The sequence below is a fragment of the Geotrypetes seraphini genome, chromosome 1 (assembly GCF_902459505.1).
Source record: "Geotrypetes seraphini chromosome 1, aGeoSer1.1, whole genome shotgun sequence".
Taxonomy (NCBI): domain Eukaryota; kingdom Metazoa; phylum Chordata; class Amphibia; order Gymnophiona; family Dermophiidae; genus Geotrypetes; species Geotrypetes seraphini.
Window position 1 is genome coordinate 43709458 of NC_047084.1, and position 26647 is coordinate 43736104.

At 41.6% G+C, this 26647-nt stretch overlaps 1 protein-coding gene across 1 annotated transcript in view; it reads right to left on the reverse strand.

Annotated features, from left to right (window-relative positions):
• ZSWIM6 (zinc finger SWIM-type containing 6) overlaps window positions 1-26647 on the reverse strand; it is a 457051-nt gene that overhangs the window by 155261 nt on the left and 275143 nt on the right. Inside the window, exons 3-4 of the mRNA XM_033930539.1 lie at window positions 6867-7015; window positions 6271-6421 (exon numbers count right to left, since the gene is read on the reverse strand). Coding sequence (XP_033786430.1) covers window positions 6271-6421; window positions 6867-7015 — 300 coding nt within the window. The remainder of the gene's footprint in view (window positions 1-6270; window positions 6422-6866; window positions 7016-26647) is intronic.

Sequence of the window (26647 nt, forward strand, 5' to 3'; positions counted from 1 at the left end):
ACAAAGGACATCTGCTAAAAAGGCCACACTTGACTCAAGTTTTGCAACCTCAGGAACAACTGGGAACTGCTAAACCCAATGCAACAAGACTCTTGTTAATTTAGCTTCAAATGGCTGCCTAGGCCCCTTAATGCAAAAATCCTGCTGAAGTAGCTGCTCCATCTTCCTGTTTCAAGTTTCAAGTTTATTTATTATTTGATTAATCGCCTATTCCAAATTCTAAGCGATGTATAAATCAGCAAAATACATATTTAAAATATACATGAAGTAGACATACAAAATTAATAAAGGGATAAGTTTTCAAAAAATAATAAAAAAAAACCTAATTAACGCAATACATGACACAGTAGGGAAGGCAGGAAAGAAATACAATCTTAGAAAGGAAAGAGTCAACAATTAAAGGTTAAGCACAAGAGGAATGGAAAGACTATTAAATAGGTAAGTTAAAAAAAACAAAAACAAAAGAGAAGTTAACATTTCAATTAAATATTGAATGCATCTTTAAAAAGAAAACTCTTAAGTTTGCTCTTAAACTTTTCCAAGTTCATCTCCTCTCTTAAGTATAGCGGGAGTGAGTTCCAAGTCTGAGGCGCCGTAATAGTAAAGATAAATTGCCTTCGAGTATTAATAATTTTAAGAGAGGGGATGACCAATAAATGTTGGTCGTTTGATCTCAGTAATTTAGAAGAATTATAAGGTATCAATGCTTTATAAATAAAAGCTGGAGTTTTAAATAATAGAGATTTAAATGTAAGTAAACATAATTTATATAGAATACGATGAGACACCGGAAGCCAATGAGCATTTTGAAGTAAGGGAGTTACATGGTCAAATCTCTTTGCTCCCATAATTAATTTAATAGAGGCATTCTGGATTATCTGTAACCGCCTAATTTCTTTTTGAGCCATTCCCTTAAATAACGCATTGCAATAATCAATTTTAGAGATAATCATTGAATGAATTAATATATTCAGTGATTTTGCACATAAAAATTTGGATATTGTGTGTATTTGGCGAAGTCTAAAAAAGGTAGCTTTAACCACATAACTAACGTGGTAAGTTAGTTTTTCATCTAAAATCGCCCCTAAAATTCTAATTTTATTTATCTGCTTAAGTGTGACCCCTTGGATAGAAATTGGAACAACGAGCTTTTGGTTATCTTTCCAAGGGAAGAGCATAATATTTGTTTTATTAATATTAAGGGATAATCTATTGGTGTCAAGCCATAAATGAATATGTTTTAATTTCTCATTGATAGCTGAAATTTCAGATCAACTATTAGGGTCCAGAGGATGTAAAAGTTGTATATCGTCCACATAGGCAAATACGGAGAAGCCAATAGATTGGCAGAGTCATGAGAGGAGCAAGAAATATATTAAACAGAAGGGGAGACAGGATAGAACCTTGTGGGATACCATATGTAGCTGAAAAACTAGCAGAGGTAGAATCTTTCAACTCCACCCCTCTTTCTGTAGGGATAGTCTTCTGTTACCTTAGGAATTAAGGTGTTTTACCTTAGAAAATGTCAAGAACTTGTCTACATATTGGCAAAGAAGGGTATATAGCCTACCTGTATAACCTTAATAGCCCTGAGAACCAAATTAGGAATTTCCTATTCTGCAAGGACCAGGGGTAGCTCAAGGCAATCTGCTAGGGCAAGGGATGAGCTGGCACTACCCTTCCCCCCCCCCACCTTCAAGCATCCAAAATAGGGGTGGAGCAAGGGCTGCCCCAACTATTAGGCATGACTGATCAGTTGCCTATAACAGCAGCTTTTTAGAGGGTATTAGCTTCAGTAACACAGTAAATGACAGCAGAGTCTCGCACACCACTCCTTTGAGGCCCAGGTCACCCATGTTTAACGAAAAACAATAGATCCTGCCAGACAAACTCAAAGAACCATATTTTTCACCACATATACTTTAACCTGCTTTTCAGCAAAAAAAAAAAACACAAAGGAGATGATGCACAAACAACAAGGAGCAAAAGAATGCTCAGTTTAATACACCATAATAAAATTAGTTATATGAGAGTTGATATTCTACCTCCCCACAACATGCAGATCAGAACTAGAACATTTCTCTTTGGAAGTCACCATACAAAAAAATAATCCTGATTTTCACATTATCTGAACAATAGCAACACAAAGCTCTCCATTACTAGGCACATTGTGAAATACAAAACCTGAAAGGGGCTCCATATTTTGTACTGAATACAGTAGAAAGATATCTGCAATTAATATTTCCCAAAGCTAACATTTCAATTAATAATTTCCAAATAAAACACTTTATCCTACCCTATTATGCAAAATATAAAAAGACAGCAGATGTAAATTTGAAAAAACTTAGAAATAGCAATCACTACTTTACAAATTAACAAACAAATAAAACAAATCATGGGAAATGAGAAAATAACATTTTATTGGACTAATCCATTTTTCAGTTAGCTTTCAGAGGCCAAATCCTTCTCCTTCAGGTCAGTATAGTATACTGCTGTTAAAGTATCCTGGCCCGACCTGAGAAGGGTGTTTAATCCAATATAAACTTATCAATATAGCTACAATACTACTTTATTCTAAAGCAGGGGTGTCAAATGTCGGTCCTCAAGGGCTGCAATCCAGTCAAGTTTTTAAGATTTCCCCAATGAATATGCATGAGATCTATTTGCATGCACTACTTTCATTGAATGCTAATAGATCTCATGCAGTTGAATTTCTCCAGCGTTTGTGTTAGAGTAAGACCCTGATTTGGAGTTCTCAGTCCTGGTTGAGGCCAGCAAACAATATATGATGAAATGTCAGAAACTGTGATGAAGTGGGGCTGGTTTTAGTCTTAAGCTCCTGATGATGCCTTAGGGCAGGGGTACGAGACCCACAAAAAGGCAGAAGTAGTCAAAAGGTTCAGAGAGTGGTCGCTCAAGGCAAAATACCCGAAAAAACACAACGCAAAACAGTGCGTAGAAATTTAAATAATGTGAAAGTTGTAAAGGTGCCCTCAGTGTGAGGGAGCAGGGAAGGGAGAAAATATTCCAACGCTTCACAGATTCAGGTAAAGATAATATACCTCCACCCGCACACCATCACTGGGCACCTAGTGTGTGCAAAAATCTACAATCACAAATCAAAAAGTGAATAACAGGTGAAGCCAATGAGCAACCACTCTCTGAACCCCCGCCAGCCAACTCCCCAACAAAAATCAAAAAGGCATCAGACTTAACTATATAATGTAAAGAAGTCAATTTGTCCTTTTCTATATCCTGCTGGCAACACCCTCGTACTCATCGTAACTACCAGCTGAGGGGACATACAACGTGTGAGTCTCAATGGGAAATATATGTGATTTATATGCCCTTGCAGCTTGATTTATGTGGGCCGCACCAGTAGGAGAATTAGGACAAGATTGTTGGAACACAAGAGCAGGATTCACACTGCCACGCGATCCGCGCCCCTGGTGCCTCATTGTTTGGATCTTGGACATCAGTTTACCGACTTATCGTGGTTTGTCTTGGAACAATTGCCTAGTGACTTCAGAGGTCGATAAGATGACTTACCTGAACCTCAGAGAACAGTTCTGGATTTTTCACCTCCAAGCTGTTCACCCGAATATTCTTAATGACAGTGTCGAATGGCATACTATTGTATAGTGTGCTTTGGGCATTTTTTGGCTCCTCCCCTTTTGCATGATTGGTGGACTCATGGATGACGTTGCCTGCTGTCTGCTTTTTAGCACGCTTGCGCTTCACCCCGTTAGCTCCTCCCTCCCTCCAGCTGGCTTGGACTTTCATAGTGACTTTGTGATCATGGGTTCCTGAAGAAGGGATTGTGGGACCTGGTATCCTGTGGTGTTTCATCATTTTTCTTGCCCTTTGGATGACTTCTTTACATTATATAACTAAGTCTGATGCCTTTTTGATTTTTGTTGGGGAGTTGGCTGGGGGGTTCAGCAAGTGGTCGCTCATTGGCTTCACCTGTTATTCACTTTTTGATTTGTGATTGTTTCACTGTTGATTATTGCACACACTAGGTGCCCAGTGATGGTGTGCGGGTGGAGGTATATTACCTCTACCTGAATCTGTGAAACGTTGGAGTATTGTCTCCCTTCGCTGCTCCCTCACACTGAGGGCACCTTTACAATTTTCACATTATTTAAATTTCTACGCACTGTTTTGCGTTGTGTTTTTTCGGGTATTTTGCCTTGAGCGACCACTCTCTGAACCTTTTGACTACTTCTGCCTTTTTGTGGGTCTCGTGTTTAGGTTTTGTGGCAGTTCTTGGAGTTTTTTCTTGTGTTAGGGCAGGGGTAGGCAATTCCGGTCCTCGAGAGCCAGAGCCAGGTCAGGTTTTTGGAATATCCACAATAAATATGCATGAGATAGATTTTCATCTCAAGGAAGTAGTGCATGCAAATCCATCTCATACATATTCATTGTGGATATCTTGAAAACCTGACCTGGCTCTGGCTCTCGAGGACTGGAATTGCCTACTCCTGCCTTAGGGTGAAACACAGACCTGTGTCAAGCTAAAATGTTTTCAAAGATCAAGTTTGATTGAATGAGAGTGGAGGCAAATCCAGTAAACAACAGAGTGCAGAAGATAAACAATTGAGAACTGATACAGATAAGAAGATTAGGCACAGAATACAGTGTTTTATTGAATGGATGAACTTTTCATGAATTTTAACTTTTTCTATGTGTCAGATAGATTGGGAAGGCTTCACTGTTTGGGAGAACAATTGTGTGTATGTTTAGTATGAAATAATGTTATAATATGTTTTAAAAGTTTTGTTGGTGCTATATTATTATAATAAATGATGAATTACTTATAAGTATAAGACATAGTGTGAAATATAGCTCTTATTTGGGTATTTTGTTTATGCATATTCATTGGGGAAATCCTGAAAACCCGACTGGACTGCAGCCCTCGAGGACCGATTTTTGACACTCCTGTTTTAAAGCAACAAAAAAAATCATTTTTCTAGCTTTTGTTATTTCTGCTTTAATCATCTTCTCTTCGCTCTCTTCCATACAATGTACACTCCCCCCCTCTCTCTCTCTCTGCCCCTTACATCCACTGTCTGCCTTCTCTCTTCCATATGACATCTTCCCTCTATGCCCCTTCTATAACTTATCTATCCTGTGCCCCCTTCTCTCCTTTGTATCACTTTTCTCCTTTCCTTCCTTCATTCCCATGTCACCCCACTGTCTGGCATCTCTATCTCCTTTCCTTCTCTTCCCTCCCCATGCCCTGGCATCCCTATTATCCCCTCCATGATCTGGCATCTCCTCTCCTTCCTTTCCCTTGGTCTGGCATCTGCCTGCTTCCCTTCCCTCCCCCCATATCTTGGCATATCTCCCTCCCCCTCCATGGTATCTCCTTTTCTTCCTCCCTTCCCCATTGTCTGGCACAGCTCTTTCCTCTTCTCTCCCTTCCCTGTCTTTCTTCTCCTTCCCTCCCTAACTGGGTGCAGTATTTCTCTCCCCTTCCCCTCTCTTCTCTCTCACTCTTTGTCACCCCCCCCCCTACATCCGCAGCACAGCCTTCACAACTCAAGACGTAAGACTGTAAAAACTCATATTTTCCAGTTAATTTTGAAACATCCAAAATTTCAAAGGTCTGAGTTACAGAACAGTTTATATGAACTTGTCTGTGCTTTACAGGCAGTCTCCGGGTTAAGAACGAGTTACAAATCTTATTTAAGAACAGCTTTAAAAAAAGCGTAAAACAACATATGTAACTGAGAACTTGTAGATTTTAAGATTCTTGCTGCTTACCTCTAATCCCAGCTGACAAAAGGGTCAACTGTCCCTAACCAGTGTTCCCTCTAAGGTACGGCATGCACAACCACACACTGTTCTTAATGTTGTTATGCATCATTCCTATGAATCTGCTACAGGAGAAGTAAAGGAGTCTATGCCACTGGAGATACTGCTCAGTGAAATCAAATGAAGCCGCAATCATGTCCTTAAGTACGAGTCATACTTAAATTGGGCGTCTAACTCGGGGACTGCCTGTAGTTGCTAGGCAAGGCTTTGGCATGAAGTTAGGTTGAATCAGAGCATACTTTAAAAGATACCATTCCCTTATCATTCTGTCTTATTAGAACATAAGCAGTTCTGAAAAATGGTCTATACCCAGGATGCACCTACACTGCAGAGCAGTAGCTCAGGTTTTCTAAAAGCTCAGCTACCGCTGCAGAAATACTTGTAGTACAGAGCCATCATTTCAAGGTTTTTAAGAACAACTTCTATGTCATTTTAAATCACAATATTTACCGAGTTCATCCCACAACTGTCTGTATTTGTCAGTCATTGCAGTGCCCTGTTGCCGCCAAAGGGAAAGCCGAGGGTCTGCCATGAATTGCTCTGTTATCAACGTCAGCATGCGGGCACCATTGGAGTCCCTCATCTTCAGCATCTCCCTCACCTGAGCAACAACAGAAAGGGGAGAAAAAATAGATACGAAAGCCAGGACAACAAGAACATACATGTCCTACAATCTTTCCCAGTCTGAATCTTTGGATGAGTTAGGCAAACCCCCATCTCCCAATCACCTTCCCCCCTACACTTTATCCACATCAAACAAAATTTTGAAAAAAAATCCCCCAACACCTACCACCTTTTCTTAGGTCACATTTTTACTATCTATTTGCTTTTAAAACACCTGGCCTAACATAATTTGTGGATTCACAGTTACAGAGAGAATACTTATTTGTCATCTGGGACCAATGGAGACATTTAAAGGCCATGCCACATTGTGCCCTAGTTACCAGACATATAGCAGAAATTTCCTGGCATACACAGTGTTGGCTAAAGCCAGCAGGCATCTCAGCAGCCAGAAAAGGAATGAACAGCTGAAAAACCAGTCCTACCTTTGCAAAAAGCAGATTGAGCTGCTTCCCTGATCCATGGTAACCACCCTGTGAGAGGAAGAGTTTAACCTGTTCCTGGACCTGCTCTTCATCCAAGTGCCAGCAGTTCTCATCATCAATGCTTGCCCCTGCTGTGGGGTCAGGAGCACCTGCAGAACAGTAAGAAGAGACATGCAAATATTTCAGTAGTGCTTCTCTGCTAAGGAAGAGGCAAAGGGTGGGATGGATAGACAACAGGCCTCTCTGAAAGCACTCATGAATTGCTGTTAAAAATATTCCAAGATACAAGCTCTATTTTAAGACAAAATGAAAAGCACATTTTTGCATGGATTTTCTAAGGCTTGAACTTGAACCTTCATCTTTATTAAAATTAGCACATTTTTCAAAAAAATGCTCAGATTTGCAATTATTTTATGGCCTAACACAGGCAGATTACAAGAGCTGGAAGCACTAAAGCAATGAGTCAAAGTGCTAAAAAACTAAAGCCAGAGAGTTGAAACCGACTTTTGATGTACACTGTAACAAATTATATTTCTCTTTCCTGCAACAACCTCTTTAATCATATACATTTCCTCATTCCAAAATAAACCAGGAAAACCCCCAAAAATAAGCAAACTCAAAACATTTAAATATGTGGTCTACCAAGGGAACAAGCTATGGGGAGAAAAATAAAGACATACTGGAGACTACATGTAAGAGCTTCTCACTCATATGTTCAGGCAACCAGAAGGCAGCAAGGGCTGATGGGTAGCAGACTGACACAGGCGCAAAATTAGTGTAGCACTGTATGAGAAAGGAGTCATGGGGAATTACTTTCTGAGGCAGAAGCCACTAAATGCTTCAATCGTGTTATTTTTAGTTGCCAGTTTTGGCACAGCCTCCGCTCCCGTTAGGGTGTCAAATTCCCAAGTTACTATGTGGAATGATTGAGATGTGGCATGGGGAAATAAGACACTACCAGAAAGCTATTCCCATCACTACCATCCCCCCTCCCCCCCACATACACACTCGATGGCCACCATTTTATCCTGTTACTAGAAAATGGGGCTGTAAAATGTAACCAGTCCTGCAGGTTCATGGCTGTATTCAGTTGAAGTATATACCAGCTCTCTATAACACAAAGAAAAAGTCAGCCACATGGGAATAGGCTACACAGCTGTTAAACCAATTGAAGTTGCAATATCACCTTTCTAAAATCACCTTAATATTTCATGACTTCAAAGTATGCAACAATGAATGTTCGTGAAGTGCCCAATTTAAAAAAAAACAAAAACAACAAAGCGGTAGATACAAAGAGCAGTCAGAAAAGGAGGAAATCTCTGCAAAACAAATGCCATTTAAACACGGTAATTAGGGCAGGAAACAGCCTCTTCTGTTCTTGGGACAGATATTTAGAAAGATGTTTTTGCTCCTTCTGACTTAGGTATTCGATAAAACTAAAAAAACCTTTTATCTCCTCTAGTATACTTGTATTTAATAAGCAATAAATCGAGTTGAGTAGGATTGAGCCTGATATTTCTCCTTGATAGATTGGTTTTCTTATAATTTTAATAATACAAATAAAACAGTAAACCATAAAAGCTTGCATTAGCATCTAAAAATCAATATTTGGCATAAGTTTTGTCCTTCTTACATTTTAAAATCTTATATTTGTTAACCATCTAAAAAGACAGATAGGTGGGTCTAAGCTGGTTTAATAAACAGCAAATAAAAATTAAGAAATGCATGAAATCTTTAGGCAGTAGCTCCAGTGCAGCAGCATCCTCACCAGCTTATGTTCAGCAACCCTCTAACACCCTCCTCCGCTCTCTACCCTCTCAACCCAACTTCGCTTTTCTTAACTCAGCATCTCCCCTCTCATCCTCACAACTGAAGGGCAAATCAACGTCAAGTCCAATATCTAGTCTCAGACTGTGGTCAACCTGGATCACCAGAAGCATCCACAAGATCCAAACATTCAAAGAAGAAGGGGGGGGGGAGGGGAGGGAAACATGCAAGTCTACCTGGCTAATAATTTTTAAAGGGCTTGTCTTTTAGAAAGTTGTCCAATCCTTTTTATACCTAGTTATACTATTAACTTTGTCCATAGCATCCAGAAATACTCCACAGTTTAACTGCATGTTGCCCAAATTACACTATTTTATCTAGTTATTGGGATTTATTAACTGCCTTTATTAAGGTAGGGCTGGTCTCAGTTAGGGCGCTGGTCTTTGACCAGAGGGCCGCCGCGTGAGTGGACTGCTAGCCGTGTTCTTATGTTCTTACCCAAGGCGGTGTATGCAACATAGAAATTACAATTTTGTTACCAGTATAACAGTAGTAAAAATATCAAATATAAACAAATACAAAGAGAAACTCAAAATCAGCAAATTGAGACTTAATAGGATTACCAAGAAATAGTTCCAAAAATAAATTTAACAGAACTGAAATCCAAATGAGAACTGAAATTCAAATGAGAGATGTAATACAATGTCAGCCTAATACTTATGAAAGCACCTAATAAGAACAAATTCAAACAACATAGATATGAAACTACAGCTTATCCTATAGCCGAGGGTCCAAGTGCAGATATTAGATTGGGATAATATGGGTGATAGAGAATCGATTAGGATAAACAGATGAGATGCTAAACTCTTCTTAAATTTTAGATCTGCTACCAGAGCAGGGGGACATAAGAACATAAGAATAGTCTTACTGGGTTAGACCAATGGTCCTTCAAGCCCAGTAACCCGTTCTCACGGTGGCCAATCCAGGTCTCTAGTACCTGGCCAAAACCCAAGGAGTAGCAATATTCCATGCTACCAATACAGGGCAAGCAGTGGCTTCCCCCATGTCTTTCTAAATAACAGACTATGGACTTTTCCTCCAGGAACTTGTCCAAACTTTTCTTAAAACCAACAACACTATCCGCTCTTACCACATCCTCTAGCAATGCATTCCAGAGCTTAACTATACTCAGAGTGAAAAAAATTTCCTCCTATTGGTTTTAAAAGTATTTCCCTGTAACTTTGAATGTCCCCTAGTCTTTGCAATTTTTGACCGAATGAAAAATCAATCCACTTGTACCAGCTCTACTCCACTCAGGATTTTGTAGACTTCAATCATATCTCTCCTCAGCCGTCTCTTTTCCAAGCTGAAGAGCCCTAAACGTTTTAAGCTTTCCTCATACAAGAGGAGTTCCATCCCCTTTACCACCTTGGTCGCTCTTCTCTGGACCTTTTCTAGTGCAACTATATCTTTCTTGAGATAAGGAGACCAGAATTGAACGCAATACTCCAGATGAGGTCGCACCATGGAGCGATACAGGGGCATTGTAACATTCTTAGTCTTGTTAACCATGATCCCTTTTTTAATAATTCCTAGCATCCTGTTTGATTTTTTGGCCACCGCTGCACATTGGGCGGAAGGTTTCTTCATATTGTCTACTTTGATACCCTTGAAATCTTGGGCGTTAATCCCCAAGGTGGACCATAGCATCCAGTAACTGTGATTCAGGTTATTCTTCCCAATGTGCATCACTTTGCATTTGCCCACATTAAATTTCATCTGCCATTTGGACGTCCAGTCTTCCAAATTTCCTAAATTTCGCCTGCAAATTTTCACAATCCGCAGACGTCTTAACAACTTTGAACAGTTTAGTGTCATCTGTAAATTTAATCACCTCACTCGTTGTTCCAATTTCCAGATCATTTATAAATAAGTTAAATAGCACCGGTCCCAGTACAGACCCCTGCATCACTTCACTGTTTACTCTCCTCCACTGAGAAAAATGACCATTTAACCCTACCATCTGTTTTCTATCTGAAAGGGTAAATTACTGCTCCTTTTGAGTTTTAAGTTCCACCCTTATCTACATTAGGGCTGCATTTTTAACATGTTTAATGCGCTAAAATATTAACGTGTTAATTTTAATGCATTAACACTCCCCCCTTTTTACAAAACCGTACCACAGTTTTTAGTGCTGGGCACAGCGGTTAACAGTTCCAATGATCATAGAATCCCTATGAGCGTTGGAGCTGTTACCACCGCGGTCAGCGCTACAAACATCACTATGGTTTTGTAAAAGGGGGGCAATTGCATTAAAAACATCACTCAGCCAGCCTCCCTCCCTGTCACATCCAGCTCTCCCTCAACCCCACCATGGTGCTTTAAACTTTATCTTACCAGCAGTGATTAATTCAGGCCTGCTATGAGGACTTTCCTCTGTCATGTCGCGCCCTGCTATGCAACTTCCTGTTTACTCATGGCGCAGCACAGTAAAGGGAAGTCCCTGAAGTAGACCTGTTTGAATTGCTGCTGGCAAGGTAAAATTTAAAGTAACATAGAAACATGATGGCAGATAAAGGCCAAATGGCCCAACCAGTCTGCCCATCCGCAGTAACCATTATCTTTTCCCCTCTCTAAGAGATCCCAAGTGCCTGTCCCAGGCTTTCTTGAATTCAGACAGTCTGTCTTCACCACCTCTTCCTGGAGACTCCACGCATCCACTACCCTTTCTGTAAAAAAGTATTTCCTTAAATTACTCCTGAGCTGATCACCTCTTAACTTCATCCTATGCCCTCTCATTCCAGAACTTCCTTTCAAATGAAAGACTTGATTCAGGTGTATTTATGCCACTTAGATATTTAAATGTCTATCATATCTCCCCTCTCCTGCCTTTCCTCCAAAGAATACATATTGAGATCTTTAAGTCTGTCCCCATATGCCTTATGATGAAGACAACGCACCATTTTAGTAGCCTTCCTCTGGACTAACTCCATACTTTTAATATCTTTTTGAAGGTGCGGCCTCCAGAATTGTACACAAGTGGAGGTTGAGGGAGAGCACAGATGCTGAACCTGTAGTGGCGCAGTGGAGGAGGGGAAGAGAGATGCCAGAGCTGGAAGGAAAAGAAAAGAGGTGCTGCGCCTGCAAAGGTGGGGGCTGGAGGGAAGGGAAAAAGAGGTGCTGGACAGAGAGAAGAGAGGTGCTAGACCTGGCTATTGGGAGAGGAGTGAGATGCCAGTTCTGAGATGGGGAGGGGGGGCTGGAGGGAAGGGAGAGAGGTGCCAGACCAGTAGATGAAGGAAGGGGGGTCAAATGCTGAACCCACAGAAGGAGAAAAAACCAAATGATGGAAAGGGGAGGGACGAGAGGGAGAAAAGCTGGTTGGTGTGGGTCAGAAAGGAAAAGGACACATTAATGTGAGGGATGGAGAACGGGGAGCAGCTGGACATAGGGTGATAAATAGAAACAGAGGGGAGATGGGTATTAGGTGAGAGCTTAGGGAATGGGGTGCAAAAAAATAGATGCCCCTCTTTGTCCATATGTCATCCCTATACATCAATACTTGATATGGGAGGAGGGGAAATATGGGACTACAGAGGCAATGCTAGACACAGACAAGAGATACTACACATGGGGGAGAAAAAGAGCAAAGAAGGGAGATGTTGGAAATGGGAGGCATAGAGACACAAAGGGATGATGAATGTAGGGATATGGATACAAGAGATGCTGAACAAGGAAATCTAGGGACACAGATGGAAGATGGTTGGTGGATATGGAGAAGAAATGTCAGATAAGAACATAAGAACATAAGCGTTGCCTCTGCCGGGTCAGACCAGGGGTCCATCGTGCCCGGCAGTCCGCTCCCGCGGCGGCCCCCCAGGTCCATGACCTGAAAGTGTTCCCTACCTAACTTAAAATACCCATACCCTGTTCACTCAATGTCCTGTAAGGTAAATCTCTATTTGTACCCTGTTATCCCTTTCGCTTCCAGGAAGTCATCCAGTCCCTTTTTGAACCCCAGAATTGTATTCTGTCCTATCACCTCTCCGGGAAGCGCGTTCCAGGTGTCCACCACCCTCTGAGTGAAGAAGAACTTCCTTGCATTCGTTATGAATCTGTCTCCTCTCAGTTTTTCTGAATGACCTCTTGTTTTAGTTGTCCCTGCTAGTCTAAAGAATCTGTCCCTCTCCACCTTCTCTATGCCTTTCATGATTTTATAAGTTTCTATCATGTCCCCTCTCATGGACATGATAGAAACTTATGGACATGATAGATGGACAGGAGAACCTGCTAAGTAAGCTAAGAGAAGACAGAGGGAAGCAAAAACCAGAGACTTGGAACAATATGATTTGAGAAATAAAATAACCAGTCAACAAAAAGGTAGAATTTTTTTTTTCTATTTTGTAAACAGAATATGTTAAGACTTGGGAATGTACATCTTGCCAGAACTAGTGTTAGACATGGCTAAGGCCCAGGACAGAAAATTGAGAAGGGACCCCAAAATCTATTTTCAGGCTGGCTGAGAGCTACTACTACTATTATTTCTATAGCGATACCAGACTCACGCTGCGCTGTACAGTCACAAAGAGTAAGAAAACAGTTCCTGCTCGAAAGAGCTTACAATCTAAACAGATAAGACAGACAAACAGGATGTCATGGATACAGTTAAGGGTAACGGTTAATCAGCTGGCTGGGCTGGAGTGCAGAGGAGTAGGGTTAAAGATTGAAGGCTATATCAAAAAGGTGGGTTTTCAGTCTGCTTTTAAACAAGGGAAGGGAAGGGGTTTGACGGACAAACTCGGATAATTTATTCCAGGCAAAGGGGCAGCTAGATGAAAGGACTGAAGTCTGGAATTGGCAGTGGAGGAGAAGGTTAATGTTAAGCTTCTAGCAGGCTTGGGGTTTTCTCTGGATAGGGAGCCAAGAACAACTGCCCTTGTTACACCCAGCTATATGCCATATTTATATTTTGCATAGGAAGAAATGTCTTGTTTTTCTAATACTGTACTACATGCAAGGTCATGCAAGGGGTTTACAGTTTGTGATCAGCTATTCTGTATTTGGAATTTGTGTTTCGTGTATGTAACTTAGGTATTCTGTTAGCATGAATTGTTATGTAGTATTCTGTAGTTATTTGGCTTGTTCAGTTTTCGCTTTAGATGGATTGATATTTTAGAGTCCCATTGTAATATTTAGGGCACTGCAGTTTTCCAATTTTTGAAAAACCAGCACAAGTGACTTTAGATTCATTATGGGACTTGATTACAAATTTTACTAAGACTATTAGTCCCAATTTCCAATATATAGAGGGGAAATTGATTCAACACTGAAAGATCTATCAACGGATATGACTGTTTCAAAAACTATGACTCAAAAACTTGATCAAGAAATATCAATGACTAAACAAGTACAGGAATCCTTAATTAAAGACAATATTAATTTAAGAAGAAAATTAGAGACACTTGAAAATAGCTCCCGGAATAACAATTTGAGATTAATTAATTTTCCTAGATTGACTTCGATTACCCCTAGGGAAATGCTTAGGAGATATTTGATAGAAATATTAGAAGTGTCAGAAGAAACCTTACCACCGTTTGCTCAAGTATACTATTTGCCAAATAAAGAAGGGGCCCCAATGCAAGTTAAAGCATCAAATCAAGTACACTACTGAATGTTTCTGAATTGTTAGAAACTTCAGATAGAAAAACAGCTGTACCTTCCACTTTGATTTTGACTGTTGCTCTCGCTATTGATAAAACATGGTTATTGAGACTTTTCTTTAAAAATAGACATAAAGAGTTCCTTGGTTGTAAAATACAAATGTTTCCTGACCTTTCCAGAGAAACTCAAAAGCGACGTAGAGAATTTTTGTTGTTGAAACCTGGAGTCACATCACTGGGAGCAACTTTTTACTTGAGACATCCTTGCAAATGTATTATTTACTACCGTTCATTTAAATATGTTTTCTTTGAACCACAACAATTAACAGCTTTTCTGGCTACGTCTAGACTGGATAAAGAGAAAACAGCTCCATCATTTTATATCTGCCTATCTCTCACTTTTGTCTGCATTCTATTCTTCTTTTAATAATATTTCTTTGTTTGCTCTAATGAAATCTTGGATCTACATTTGAGGACTTGAATTGAGTTGGTTAGAAGATTTTCTTGTACTTAGTTTCTTTATTGGACTGTATATGATTTATATTGTATATAGTTCTCACCTTACTAACTTACTTTCTGTACAAGTGAATAATTGATATGTCATTTGAAAAATTAATAAAAAGAATTAAATAATATTTAGGGCACTGTATTTTCATTAAGTAGGATCCTTGTTATTTTGAAGTTAGTGCTTTTAATGCTTGTTTTCAGAAATTATGTGTTTGTCGTATTTTCTTTTAAAATATTACATATTAATCACAATTAAATTTTTTAATCTTCCAGCAGCCCTAATTTGCATGTAAATATAAATTAGCAAAATGGATTTTTCTATCTGCTTTTGTGCAGTGAATAGCAACATTTCCACTCCAGCTGTGACTAATGGCTAATTTTCACTGCAGGCAGGTACAGGTTCTCCTCCTTCATGATAAAAATGTCCATGGGGCAGCTGTGATGGTCTGTCATTCTAGCTACACCAGACTAAAACAAATCTTCACTCATTTTTAATTCAGTACCAGTTTGGATCCAAAAGAGCTGAAAGAGCTTACACCTTTCTCAAGTGGGGCTGCAATGTGCAATTAAACTGGAATTTGTTGCTGGAGAATGTTGTGAAATAATAATTATAACAACAACTTTATTCTTGTATACCGCCCATCCATAAAAGTTCCAGGCGGTTCACAAAGAAGAAGAACTGTACAATCAGTAAAATATACATAAGCTCAGAAAAAAAATAATAAAAGGCTGTTATAGGGGAAAACGCCCTCCAGAGATTCAAGACAAAGTTAGACAAGTTCCTGCTGAACAAAAACGTGCGCTGGTAGGGCTAGTCTCGGTTAGGGTGCTGGTCTTTGACCAGAGGGCCGCCACGTGAGCGGACTGCTGGGCAGGATGGACCACTGGTCTGACCCAGCAGCGGCAATTCTTATGTTCTTAACTTTCTAAAAACATTATAAGAATCCATTTGAAAGATCAAGGGGCTTAACCAAGAATTCATATTTCCTAATTGAAAGGTAAATGTCTTATTTAAAAATCTCTTATAACGACAAGCCTGAACAGAAGGGTACATAAACATGAAATTATTATGAGTATTTTTTAATGATCTATAAAAATTGAATTGAGAGGATAGGTATCCCAGAGCCAAACCAAAAAGAGCTTTAAAGCAAAGACAGCCTAATTTAAAAAGAATGCATGCCTTGAAAGGTAACCAATGTAAATGCCGATAAAAAGGACTGATGGGGTCATATTTCTTTAGGCCAAAAATCTGGCGCACTGCCATATTCTGTATTAAGCAAATGCGTTTTAAGTTTTTCTTATAGGATGCCAAATAAATAATATTACAGTAGTCGAGAACAGACAGAATTAAAGACTGTACCAAAAGTCTAAAAGAGGCAAAATCAAAATATCTTTTAATAGTTCAAAGCTTCCAGAGGATCAGAAAACATTTCTTAACCATAAAATCCCTATGCTCTTCAAACGTTAAGTGACGATCTAATATAACCCCCAAAATCCTAATAGAGGGGACAATTTCAAAAGATTGATTGTTGATTAGAACTTGTTTGTCTGAGATAGTATTGTTTGGGCTAGCAAGAAAATATTTTGGTTTTTTTCAGAATTAAGTTTAAGTTTAAAGCTGAACATCCAAAGTTTTATCTTTGCCAGAATTACAGCAATCTGATCTTTTATATCGTCTGTAAAAGATGACATAGGCAATAAAATAGTAATCAAAAACTGCAAGGGAACTCACTTATCCAAGGTGATATTGTTAAATAACTCCTTCACTAATCACCTTTTTTCTTTACTTAATATAGGAGACTGTGAACAACTATGATGGTCTCCTATACAGCTGCTCCGTGATTTTTTTCACTGGGACCTCAGCTATGGGTCTGAGTGATCACTTAACCACATCAGCTATGTGTTATATTAAGTAACAGTGTTGGATATAAAGAAAAAAGGTGATTAGTGAAGGAAATAATATAGTAATATCATCCGCGTAGATATAAAACTTAACTTTTAGATCTTGTAGTAAGTTAGCCAGGGAAATCAAATAGATATTAAAAAGAGTTGGTGACAATGGAGATCCCTGAGGGATGCCAGATGAATTACTCCAAGTAGATGAGTATATCCCAGAGGAATATACTTGATAAGATCTACTTTGTAAGAAGCCTTTGAACCACTTATAAGCGTTCCTTGCGATTCCTATGGACTCCAAGCAGGCCAATAAAAGATTATGATCAACTAAATCGAATGCACTACTCAAGTCTAATTGAAGAACAAGACGCTTGAACCTAAACTGAATTGCTTATAAAGATAATCTAATAAGGATGCTTAGCGGGGTTTAAAAAAAAGGCTTGGATAATTTCCTAAAACAAAAGTCCATAGGCCATTTTTGAGATGGCTTGGGGAAATCCACTGCTTATTCCTAGGATAAGTAGCATAAAATCTATTTTACTACTTGGGACCTGTGTTGGTCACTGTTGGAAACAGGATACTGGGCTTGATGGACCTTCGGACTGTCCCAGCAATACTCCCAGCCATCTCTTAACCTCTCTTTTTCTTATGCCACCAGTCTCAGTCTCTCCAGACATCTTTTACTATGTTGTCTGTGACGATCCTTTCAGTGACATAAGCGCCCCTTTTATTTATAAAATTTTTATATACCACTTTCCCAACCGAAACAGATCAAAACAAATATGACAATAAAGTAATTTAGCATAATATATTCTACAATAAATAATTCACCATCAAGCTGTTTGTGAAGGGCAGAATATTAAATGGAGATCAACCTTGTCTTTCAAACCTTTTCCCCACCTTGTGCCACTCACTCTTTTGTGCTCCTTCTCCATGACTGCATCAGTAAGCTCTCTCCTAGCACTAATATCCTCCTACATCCCCATTCTTTTGCTTTGCTCACACTCCTAGCATTTCTTTCCCTCTTCCCATTTAATCTGCTGCAGGCACAGGCCCTCCATTTTAATGCACAGCCCTCATGGCACATAAGGTCTGGACTGCTGAATGTTTGCGATATCCTCAGCAAGACTAGAAAGGAAGGCAGCAAGAATTTTGCCCAGCAACCTCCTCCAGTTTAAAACACAACAAAAACACATTTTTCTGCTACGGATTGACCACAGGTTTTCTTCTCCCCTCTGCACCAAACTAGACTTGCAGGCCTTAAACTAAAAATCACTGAACTAAAAGGTACCATAGCCTCATGTTCCCACTAAATCAGTAATAATGGAAAATTTCAACTGTAGCAGTAAGCAGGCACATTTCCACTCTTTCACTAAAGAATGGCAAAATACCACTTCATCAATAACCACTGGCTTGTTTCCACTCTAGCTGAAACCAACAGCTAATTTTGATTGCAGCTGTAACTAAGCAGATTTCTACTCTAAAAGCAGCCTAAGCTATCTGTCCATCACCCTATCCCAATTATGCTCCTCTACCACAGACTCTGCCTCTGTGCCCCAGAAAATGCACCCCCGAACCAGCTACAGATTCAAGGATAATAATAATTTAATAATAATTTATTTCTTATATACCGCTATACCGTGAAGTTTGAAGCGGTTTACAATAAAGATACATTTGACAGTACATGGGATAGAAACGGTTTACAATAAAGATACATTTAGTCAGTACATGGGATGCAAGTTACAGTAAAGATATACTTTGTCAGTACATGGGATACAAGTGGGTTACACTAAAGATATATTTTGTCAGTACATGGGATGCAAGTGGGTTACAATACAAGTGGTTTACTATCAAGGTGCATTTTGTCAGTGTAAGGGATACAGGTGGGTTACCATAAAGATACATTTAGTCAGTACATGGGTTACAATAAAGATACGTTTTGTCAGTACATGGGGTGCAGGTGGGTTACAATAAAGATACATTATGTCAGTACATGAGATTCAAGGTGGAAAGTATAATTAGTTTCGGGCCTTAGAATTAGGATATCTGCTGATAAGAGAAAAATATGCCCCGCTGCCCTTGATCCCAACTCCATGTTGTTCATCCTATCATCCATATTAACTCACTAAAAACAATTCATTCTCACTACAAGGTTCCTATAGTTTCCAGCCATATAGGCGGTCCTATGCCACCACCAAGTATCATCATCATCTACCAATCTCATCAGGCTCCTATCCTTACATCAAACCACTCTTACTATATTCTTCTCATGCTTGCACAGGCATGCCCCCACTCCTCAATTCCTATGAACACAGGTGACTTGCTCGGGGAGTCACAAGGAGCTGCAGTGGTAATTGAACCCAGTTCCCTACTATTAAAATCTGCTGCTGCTGCTTATGCTACTATTTAAACTGACACTCAAAACATGCATAGACACCATTTCCTATTCCTCCATACACCACCAAGGTATATCACATTTAGGTTTGTTCTATTGTCTCTTAACTTCTAATCACTACTTCCAGCCTACTCCAATTGATGTGAACTATGCACTAACAATTGTTTCATGCAATAATCATCCATCATATAACCTATACCTCCCCCAAACTACCACTTAAGAACATAAGAATAGCCTTACTGGGTCAGATCAATGGTCCATCTAGCCCAGTTTCCTGTTTCTACAAGGGTCAATCCAGGTCACAAGTACCTGGCAGAAACCCAAATAGAAGCAACATTCATCCATTCTACCCTTTATTCAGCCTACCCCTCCTGCAGCAGGGTTAGGTAGTTGAGGAAGGAGAAGTGTGTGTGCCTGGATCAGTTTAGGGAGAGACTACTTTAGATAATGAGGAATTAAAAACAGTGAGAGAGAAACTAGTGGTAATGATGGGTGACTAAAGTGTGACTACTGGCCATCATGGTGGATTCAGAGGCTATAAACTGGGTTCTTCCTTTACCTGGAAATGGATGGTGGTAGGGAGCCACTTGAAACATATAAGAACATATGTTCAGTCTGGCCCATGGTGTCTTGCAGGATAAGCCTTTCACCAATTATCAATTGGTCCTGCTACTGATTGTATAAATATACCTTTCTCAATTGTCTTTCCCAAGCCAGAGACAATTTATTCTTCATAAGGTAGCTGATCCATTCTATTTAACATTTTGCAGCCCCTCTCTATATCATTTTCTGCTATAACTTCTTCTTTCCAACACAAGTGAAGTTGAAGAATTCTACATAATGTGTTCAGGATGTCTGTCTTAAGAAAAAACTCTCCCCAAAATTTAAGGGATAGGATATCATCTGGCATACAGCTTAAACTGTGAGACACAAGGAGTTCAAAGAAGTGCCTGATCACACAAGAGGCTCCAGGAAATAAGCTACCCAAAAGAATGCCCAATGCATTTATAAGGGAGCAACAGTTCTATCTAGGGAACTGCTCTTTCTAACCGTCTCTCTCTTGTTCTCTACCCTCCTGGTCACACCCCAGATCACATACAAAACATTCAACATCCCATCTTATCACTCCCCCTGCCTCACACCCATCTCTCCTCTACCCAACCTCTTATTTGGAGTCCAATTCTCACTGCCTGCTTCTAGTATCACAAGAAGCAGAGACTGTTTATAGCAGTGTTCTTCAACCACCGGTCTGTGGACCGGTGCTGGTCCGCAGAAATTTTCTACTGGTCCAAGGTGGAGGAAGATATCTTCTTTTTCAAAGGTCCCACGACAACAAGAGGGCATCCGTGGAAAATCAGGGGCGGGAGACTACGAGGTGACACCAGGAAATTCTTTTTCACTGAAAGGGTGGTTGATCGCTGGAATAGTCTTCCACTGGAGGTGAATGAGGCCAGCAGCGTGCCTGATTTTAAGGCCAAATGGGATCGGCACATGGGATCTATTCACAGGGCAAAGGTAGGGGAGGGACATTAGGGTGGGCAAACTAGATGGGCCATGGCCCTTATCTGCCGTCTATTTCTATGTTTCTATGTCCACAGGGCTGGCATGTCCATAGTGCCCAAGATAGTGTTCTTCAGCCGCCAGTCCATGGTGCGATCAACGAGGCATCTTTGGGCCAGCTCCCTGAGCGATGCAGTGCACAAAGCCGTGGGAAAAGGCTCCTAAGTGTGGCCTGCGCCTGAACCGGAAGCCTTCTCTCTAACGTCGCAACGTAAGAGGAAAGGCTTCCAGATGAGGTGTGTGAGGAGCCGCTGCCCACAGCTTTGTGCAATGCAGCACTCAGGAAGCCGGCCCGAAGAAACCACATTGATCACACCGTGGACCATCCTGAAGATAACACCGGGGGGTAGGCCAGAAGGCAAGGCACAGCATGGAGGGAGAGAGACAACAACGGTAGGGGGAATGCTTTTATTTTTTTATTTAGTGATTGATTTACATCTGCTGTCTGTTCAGGAAGAAATGCATTTGTTTCTTTTCCTCTGGGGTTGTACTACTTGCAGAGTCTTGCATCTTAGGGCTTGTTTGTAAATATTAGTACTTTTAACTTTTGGTCCTGCATTTGTAGGGGTTATCTGTTTTCTGGTAGGAATGAATGTTGAAAAGCATACAGTGTGCTTTGTGTATTTTAATTTTGTGGTTAACCTTTATGTGTTGTTAATATGATTATATTGTGTGTGTGTATATATGAAAAATGAATGTAAAAATGGTGTTATAATTAGTACTATTATGGGGGCGGGGTCTGGGACAGAGATTGGGTGGAGATGGGCATGACTTAGCCCAGTGTTCTTCAACTGCCGGTCCACAAAATAATTATTTTATTTTTGCCAATCCATAGGTGTCAAAAAGTTGAAGAACACTGGTTTATAGGATTCAGCCAATGGGAAGGTGTGGAGCATCAGAAGGCAGTTCTAGTCACTGGAAGGGAGAGATTAGAAGAGGAAGTTCTGCAAGAGGCACTGACAGTCTATTAAGTGTCCAAGGGAAAGAGTGTTGAGGCAAAGCTAATGGGCAGAGCTCAGCAGAAGTGTGTGTGAGATGAGCACAAGGAGAGCAAGTGTGTTTCTCTCTCTGTTGGGACCTACTGTCATATTAATAGAGATGGGGAAGTCCACTTATACAAATGTAGCTATGTGCATACTAAGTGGAAGGAACTCTGTCTGGGGAATTTACCTATGGTAACAAATTAGGTTAAGTAATTCCTTTGAAATTGTTCTATCACAGCCTCTATATTCCAGCGGTCTCAAACTCAAACCCTTTGCAGGGCCACATTTTGGATTTGTAGGTACATGGAGGGCCGCAGAAAACAGTTAATGTCTTATTAAAGAAATAACAACTCTGCATGAGGTAAAACTCGTTATACATAGTTTATACGTTTAGATAGTTTTTCACTTTCTACATGTTGCAGTGCTTTCAGCTGTGTATAGCTGAAATTATCAAAAGAAATTAAGGAAAGATTTATAAACTATAAAGAGTTTTACCTTATAGAATCTAAAAGTATCAATGGCAAGAGACAAGATTTTGGTGTAGTCCTCTAGGCTTTTTTTGTAGAGGGGAGAATCAATATCTGACTGGTTCCTTAAGTGTCCGGTGGTCATGTCTGCAACCGCCTTCAGCTCTCACCTCCTGCAGCACTGGACACAACCGCAATTTTACATCAAGCATTCACCGCCAGAACAATAACAACATACCAAGGGCCTCAAAATAGTACCTGGCGGGCTGCATGTAGCCCCTGTGTTGCAAGTTTTTAGACCACTGCTCTAATCCATGTTCTTTCAGTGACACCAAGGAAGCACATTTTCTATTTCTTTCATTTGAAAAGCCATTTTGACTCAAATCTTTCTACAGTAGAATCCCAGTTAACTGGGATTCAACTAACCAGCACTCTCAACCAACCAGCAAAAAAACTGCCAGCAAAAAAAAAGTCTCCCGTTTTCCTGACCAACCCCCCCCCCCCCTGTGTACCTCTTCAAATTTGTCAGGAGCGAACAGCATTTCCTACTTGATACTCACGTTGGTATCAGCTCTCCCTCTGACATTACTTCCTGGTCCCAAAACCCCCAGAGCTTCTGACCTGACAACCCCCTCCCCCATGAAGCATCAGCAGCAGCCACAAATCCCTCTCTCACCCTCCAGCCCCCACCAAAGCATCAGCCACAATCCCACCCCCCCCTTCCTAAGCAGCAGTGGCAGCTGGTCTTGACATAAACCCCTCCCTTCGGCCCCCAAAGCAACAGCATCAGCCGGTCCTGGACTCCCCCTCCCCCAAAGCAGCAGCCAGTTCTGACAACTGCCCTCCCTCCCTTACCCAAAGTGGCAGTGGTCCTGAACCACCACTCCCCCCCTCACTTACCCGAAACAGCAGCAGCAGCTGGTTAGAAGACAGCACTGTAAACAGGCTATTTGCAGCCAGCCCCGACGGCCTTTCCTCTAGGCGCTACATTTATGTGGAAAGTGTGAGGCTATCAAAACCTTACTATACAGCCATATAGGTACCACCTGCAGCCATAAGGTTTATTGGGGTGATAGGTGGGTATAGTAGGCTTTGAGGGAGTTTGGGGGGGTTCAGCATAAATTATAAGGGGGTTATGATGAGATGTACATCTGGATGCCTTTATGTGATGTTCACAGAAGTGCCCCACTACTCTTTTGGTATATCTGTATGGCCAGCCCATTACAAAACTGGCCCCTCCTCAAGTCCAAATGATCTGGATTTGAATGTTTTGAGCTTGGACGTTTTCGTGGTCGATAATGGAAAAGTTAGGCGTCCTAAGGTTCGATGTCCTGATGGCCAAAATATCTAACTTTAGGCATCCAGCGATTTTAAAAAAATGGACTTTCTCCGCCCAAATTTTGGATGTCTTAGACATCCTTTCAAAAATAGCCCTCTATATGTTCTTATGTTTGCTCCTGTTCCAATGGAGGGTTAAGTGACTTGCCCAGAGTCACAAGGAGCTGCAGTGGGAATCAAACCCAATACCCTGCGATGGCGAACCTATGGCACGCATGCCAACTGTGGCACGCGAAGGCCTTGCAGCTGGCACGCACAGGGCCGTCATCAGGGCAGTACTACCAGGGGGTGCACAGGAGAGAGAGCTGAACGGGGACGATGGGGGACCCGCGGGGTTAAATATAACTCGAGCCGCGAAGCTCGTCTTCTACTCCGACTGCCCTGCCGCTCACACAGCCGATCGGAAATCTTCCCCGACATCAGAGCTGAAGTCGGGGAAGATTTCCGATCGGCTATGTGTGCGCGGCGGGACAGGCAGGAAATAGAAGACAAGCCTACGCGGCTCGAGCTACATTTTGCTGAGAAAGTTGCTAAGATGGGCTGGGAGACAAACGGGGAACACAAAAGGGGGAAGGTGTGCGTTTTGGACACAAGGCATGAACTTGGGAGAAAGGGAGGGAGGGAAAGAGATGCTGAGGTGGGGGAGGGAATGGGTTTTTGGACACAGAAAGCATGAACTTGGGAGAGAGGAAAGGAGGGAAAGAGATGCTGAGGTGGGGGAGGGAATGGGTTTTTGGACACAGAAAGCATGAACTTGGGAGAGAGGAAAGGAGAGAAAGATGCTGAGGTGGGGGGAGGGAATGGGTTTTTGCACACAGAAGGCATGGACTTGGGAGAGAGGAAGGGAGGGAAAGAGATGCTGAGGTGGGGGAGGGAATGGGTTTTTGGACACAGAAGGCATGAACTTGGGAGAGAGGAAGGGAGGGAAAGAGATGCTGAGGTGGAGGATGGAATGGGTTTTTGGACACAGAAAGCATGGACTTGGGAGAGAGGAAGGGAGGGAAAGAGATGCTGAGGTGGGGGAGGGAATGGGTTTTTGGAAACAAGGCATGAACTTGGGAGAGAGGAAGGGAGGGAAAGAGATGCTGAGGTGGGGGAGGGAATGGGTTTTTGGACACAAGGCATGAACTTGGGAGAGAGGAAGGGAGGGAAAGAGATGCTGAGGTGGGGGAGGGAATGGGTTTTTGGACACAAGGCATGGACTTGGGAGAGAGGAAGGGAGGAAAATAGATGCTGAGGTGGGGGAGGGAATGTGTTTTTGGACACAGAAGGCATGGACTTTTGAGAGAGGAAGGGAGGGAAAGAGATGCTGAGGTGGGGGAGGGAATGTGTTTTTGGACACAGAAGGCAAGGACTTGGGAGAGAGGAAGGGAGGGAAAGAGATGGTTGTGTACACGGGGAATAGAAGAAAGGAGAATTTTTGGTCATAGGGAGGGAGTGAGGTACAGACAGTGGCATACCAAGGTGGGGGTGGGGGGAGGTCTGCCCCAGTTTTACGCCCCAAGGGGCTGCACAGCTGGCCACCCTCCAGTGTTCTCCCTAGGCTGGCAAACTGCGTCTCTTTAGCCACTTGAATGCCACCGCCGCCATTGGGAACAGGCCGGTGCCAAGTTCTCCCTGCTTTTCCCTGTGGGGCCGACCAACTCTCGCCACCTGCGTCAATTCTGATGTCGGAGAGGACGTTCTGGGCCAGCCAATCGCTGCCTGGCTGGCCCAGAACGTCCTCTCCGATGTTAGAATTGACGTCGAGTGGCGAGAGTTGGTCGGCCCCGTGGGGAAGAGAAGCAGGGCGAACTCGGCGCCGGCCTGTTCCCGATAGCGGCAGTGGCAGCCTATTCCCCAGTGGCGGTGGCATAGGGGAGGGCAAGGAGAAAGAAAGAAAGGGGGGGACAGGGAGCCAAAAAAAAAAAGAAAGAGGGCTGGGTGAAACAAAGAAAAATGGGGCATGGAGAGAGAGAGAAAGACAGACATACAGAATGAAAGGGGGTATGGAGAGAGAGAAAAAGAAAGAAGGGGGCAGGGTGAAACAAAGAAAAAGTTTGGGGAGGGAATGAGATCTGGAGGAGAGAAAGCATACAGGAGGCTGAAAAAAGGGAAGAAATATTGGATGCACAGTCAGAAGAATAAAGTGCAACCAGAGACTGATGAAATTACCAAAGGTAGGAAAATGATTTTATTTTCAATTTAGTGATCAAAATGTGTCCGTTTTGAGAATTTATATCTGCTGTCTATATTTTGCACTATGGCCCTCTTTTACTAAAACGCAATAGCGGTTTTTAGCGCAGGGAGCCTATGAGCGTCGAGAGCAGCGTGGGGCATTCAGCGCAGCTCCCTGCGCTAAAAACCGCTATCGCGGTTTAGTAAAAAGGGAGGGGGAATCTTTGTCTATTTTTGTATAGTTGTTACTGAGGTGACATTGCATAAAGTCATCTGCCTTGACCTCTTTGAAAACCCGCGGAATATAAATGATAATTAACATTTTCTCTGCGTACAGCGTGCTTTGTGTTTTTAAAATTTTATTGTTGGTAGATCATTTTGACTTGGCCACAAAGGTAAGGGGGAGGGAGGGGAGCTGCTGAAAGAGTCTACCTTGACGTGGTTGCAGGCTTACAAATCTTTTGGTCAAAGAGTGCGGCGACAGAGAAAAGTATGTGTGTATTCGGCCCATGAATGAAATCATTAAAACATTATAAATTGCCAATAAATTGAAATGAAAACCAAAGGATTGTGAATCAAATTGATTCTCTGACAATACAAAGATTCCAACCTTTAAAAATGATGTTACATAGTTCAGGCAACTTTATAAAGAGTTTTTAGATACTAAAATCTTTGTTATTAAGGTTTAATTGACGTGCTGGCACTTTGAGGAAATTCTTTGGTTTTGTGCGGCAGTTTGGGCACTCAGGCTCAAAAAGGTTAGCCATCACTGCCCTAGGGTCTCAGACCACTGCATTAATATCACTAGGCTACTCCTCCATTCCAGCCTCCCTGTTTCTCACCTACTGTTCTAACTACTAGGCCACAACAAAGTATGCGCTTGCACAGTCACAGAAATATAGAAAATGATGGTGGATAGAGACCACGTGGCCTATCCCCACCCATACCCATACTATCTCTTCCTCTCCCTTAAAGGCGTTGTGTGTATGCACCTTTGCTTTCCTGCATTCAGCCTTAGTCTCCCTGCGGAAGTGGTGGAGATTGTATCACC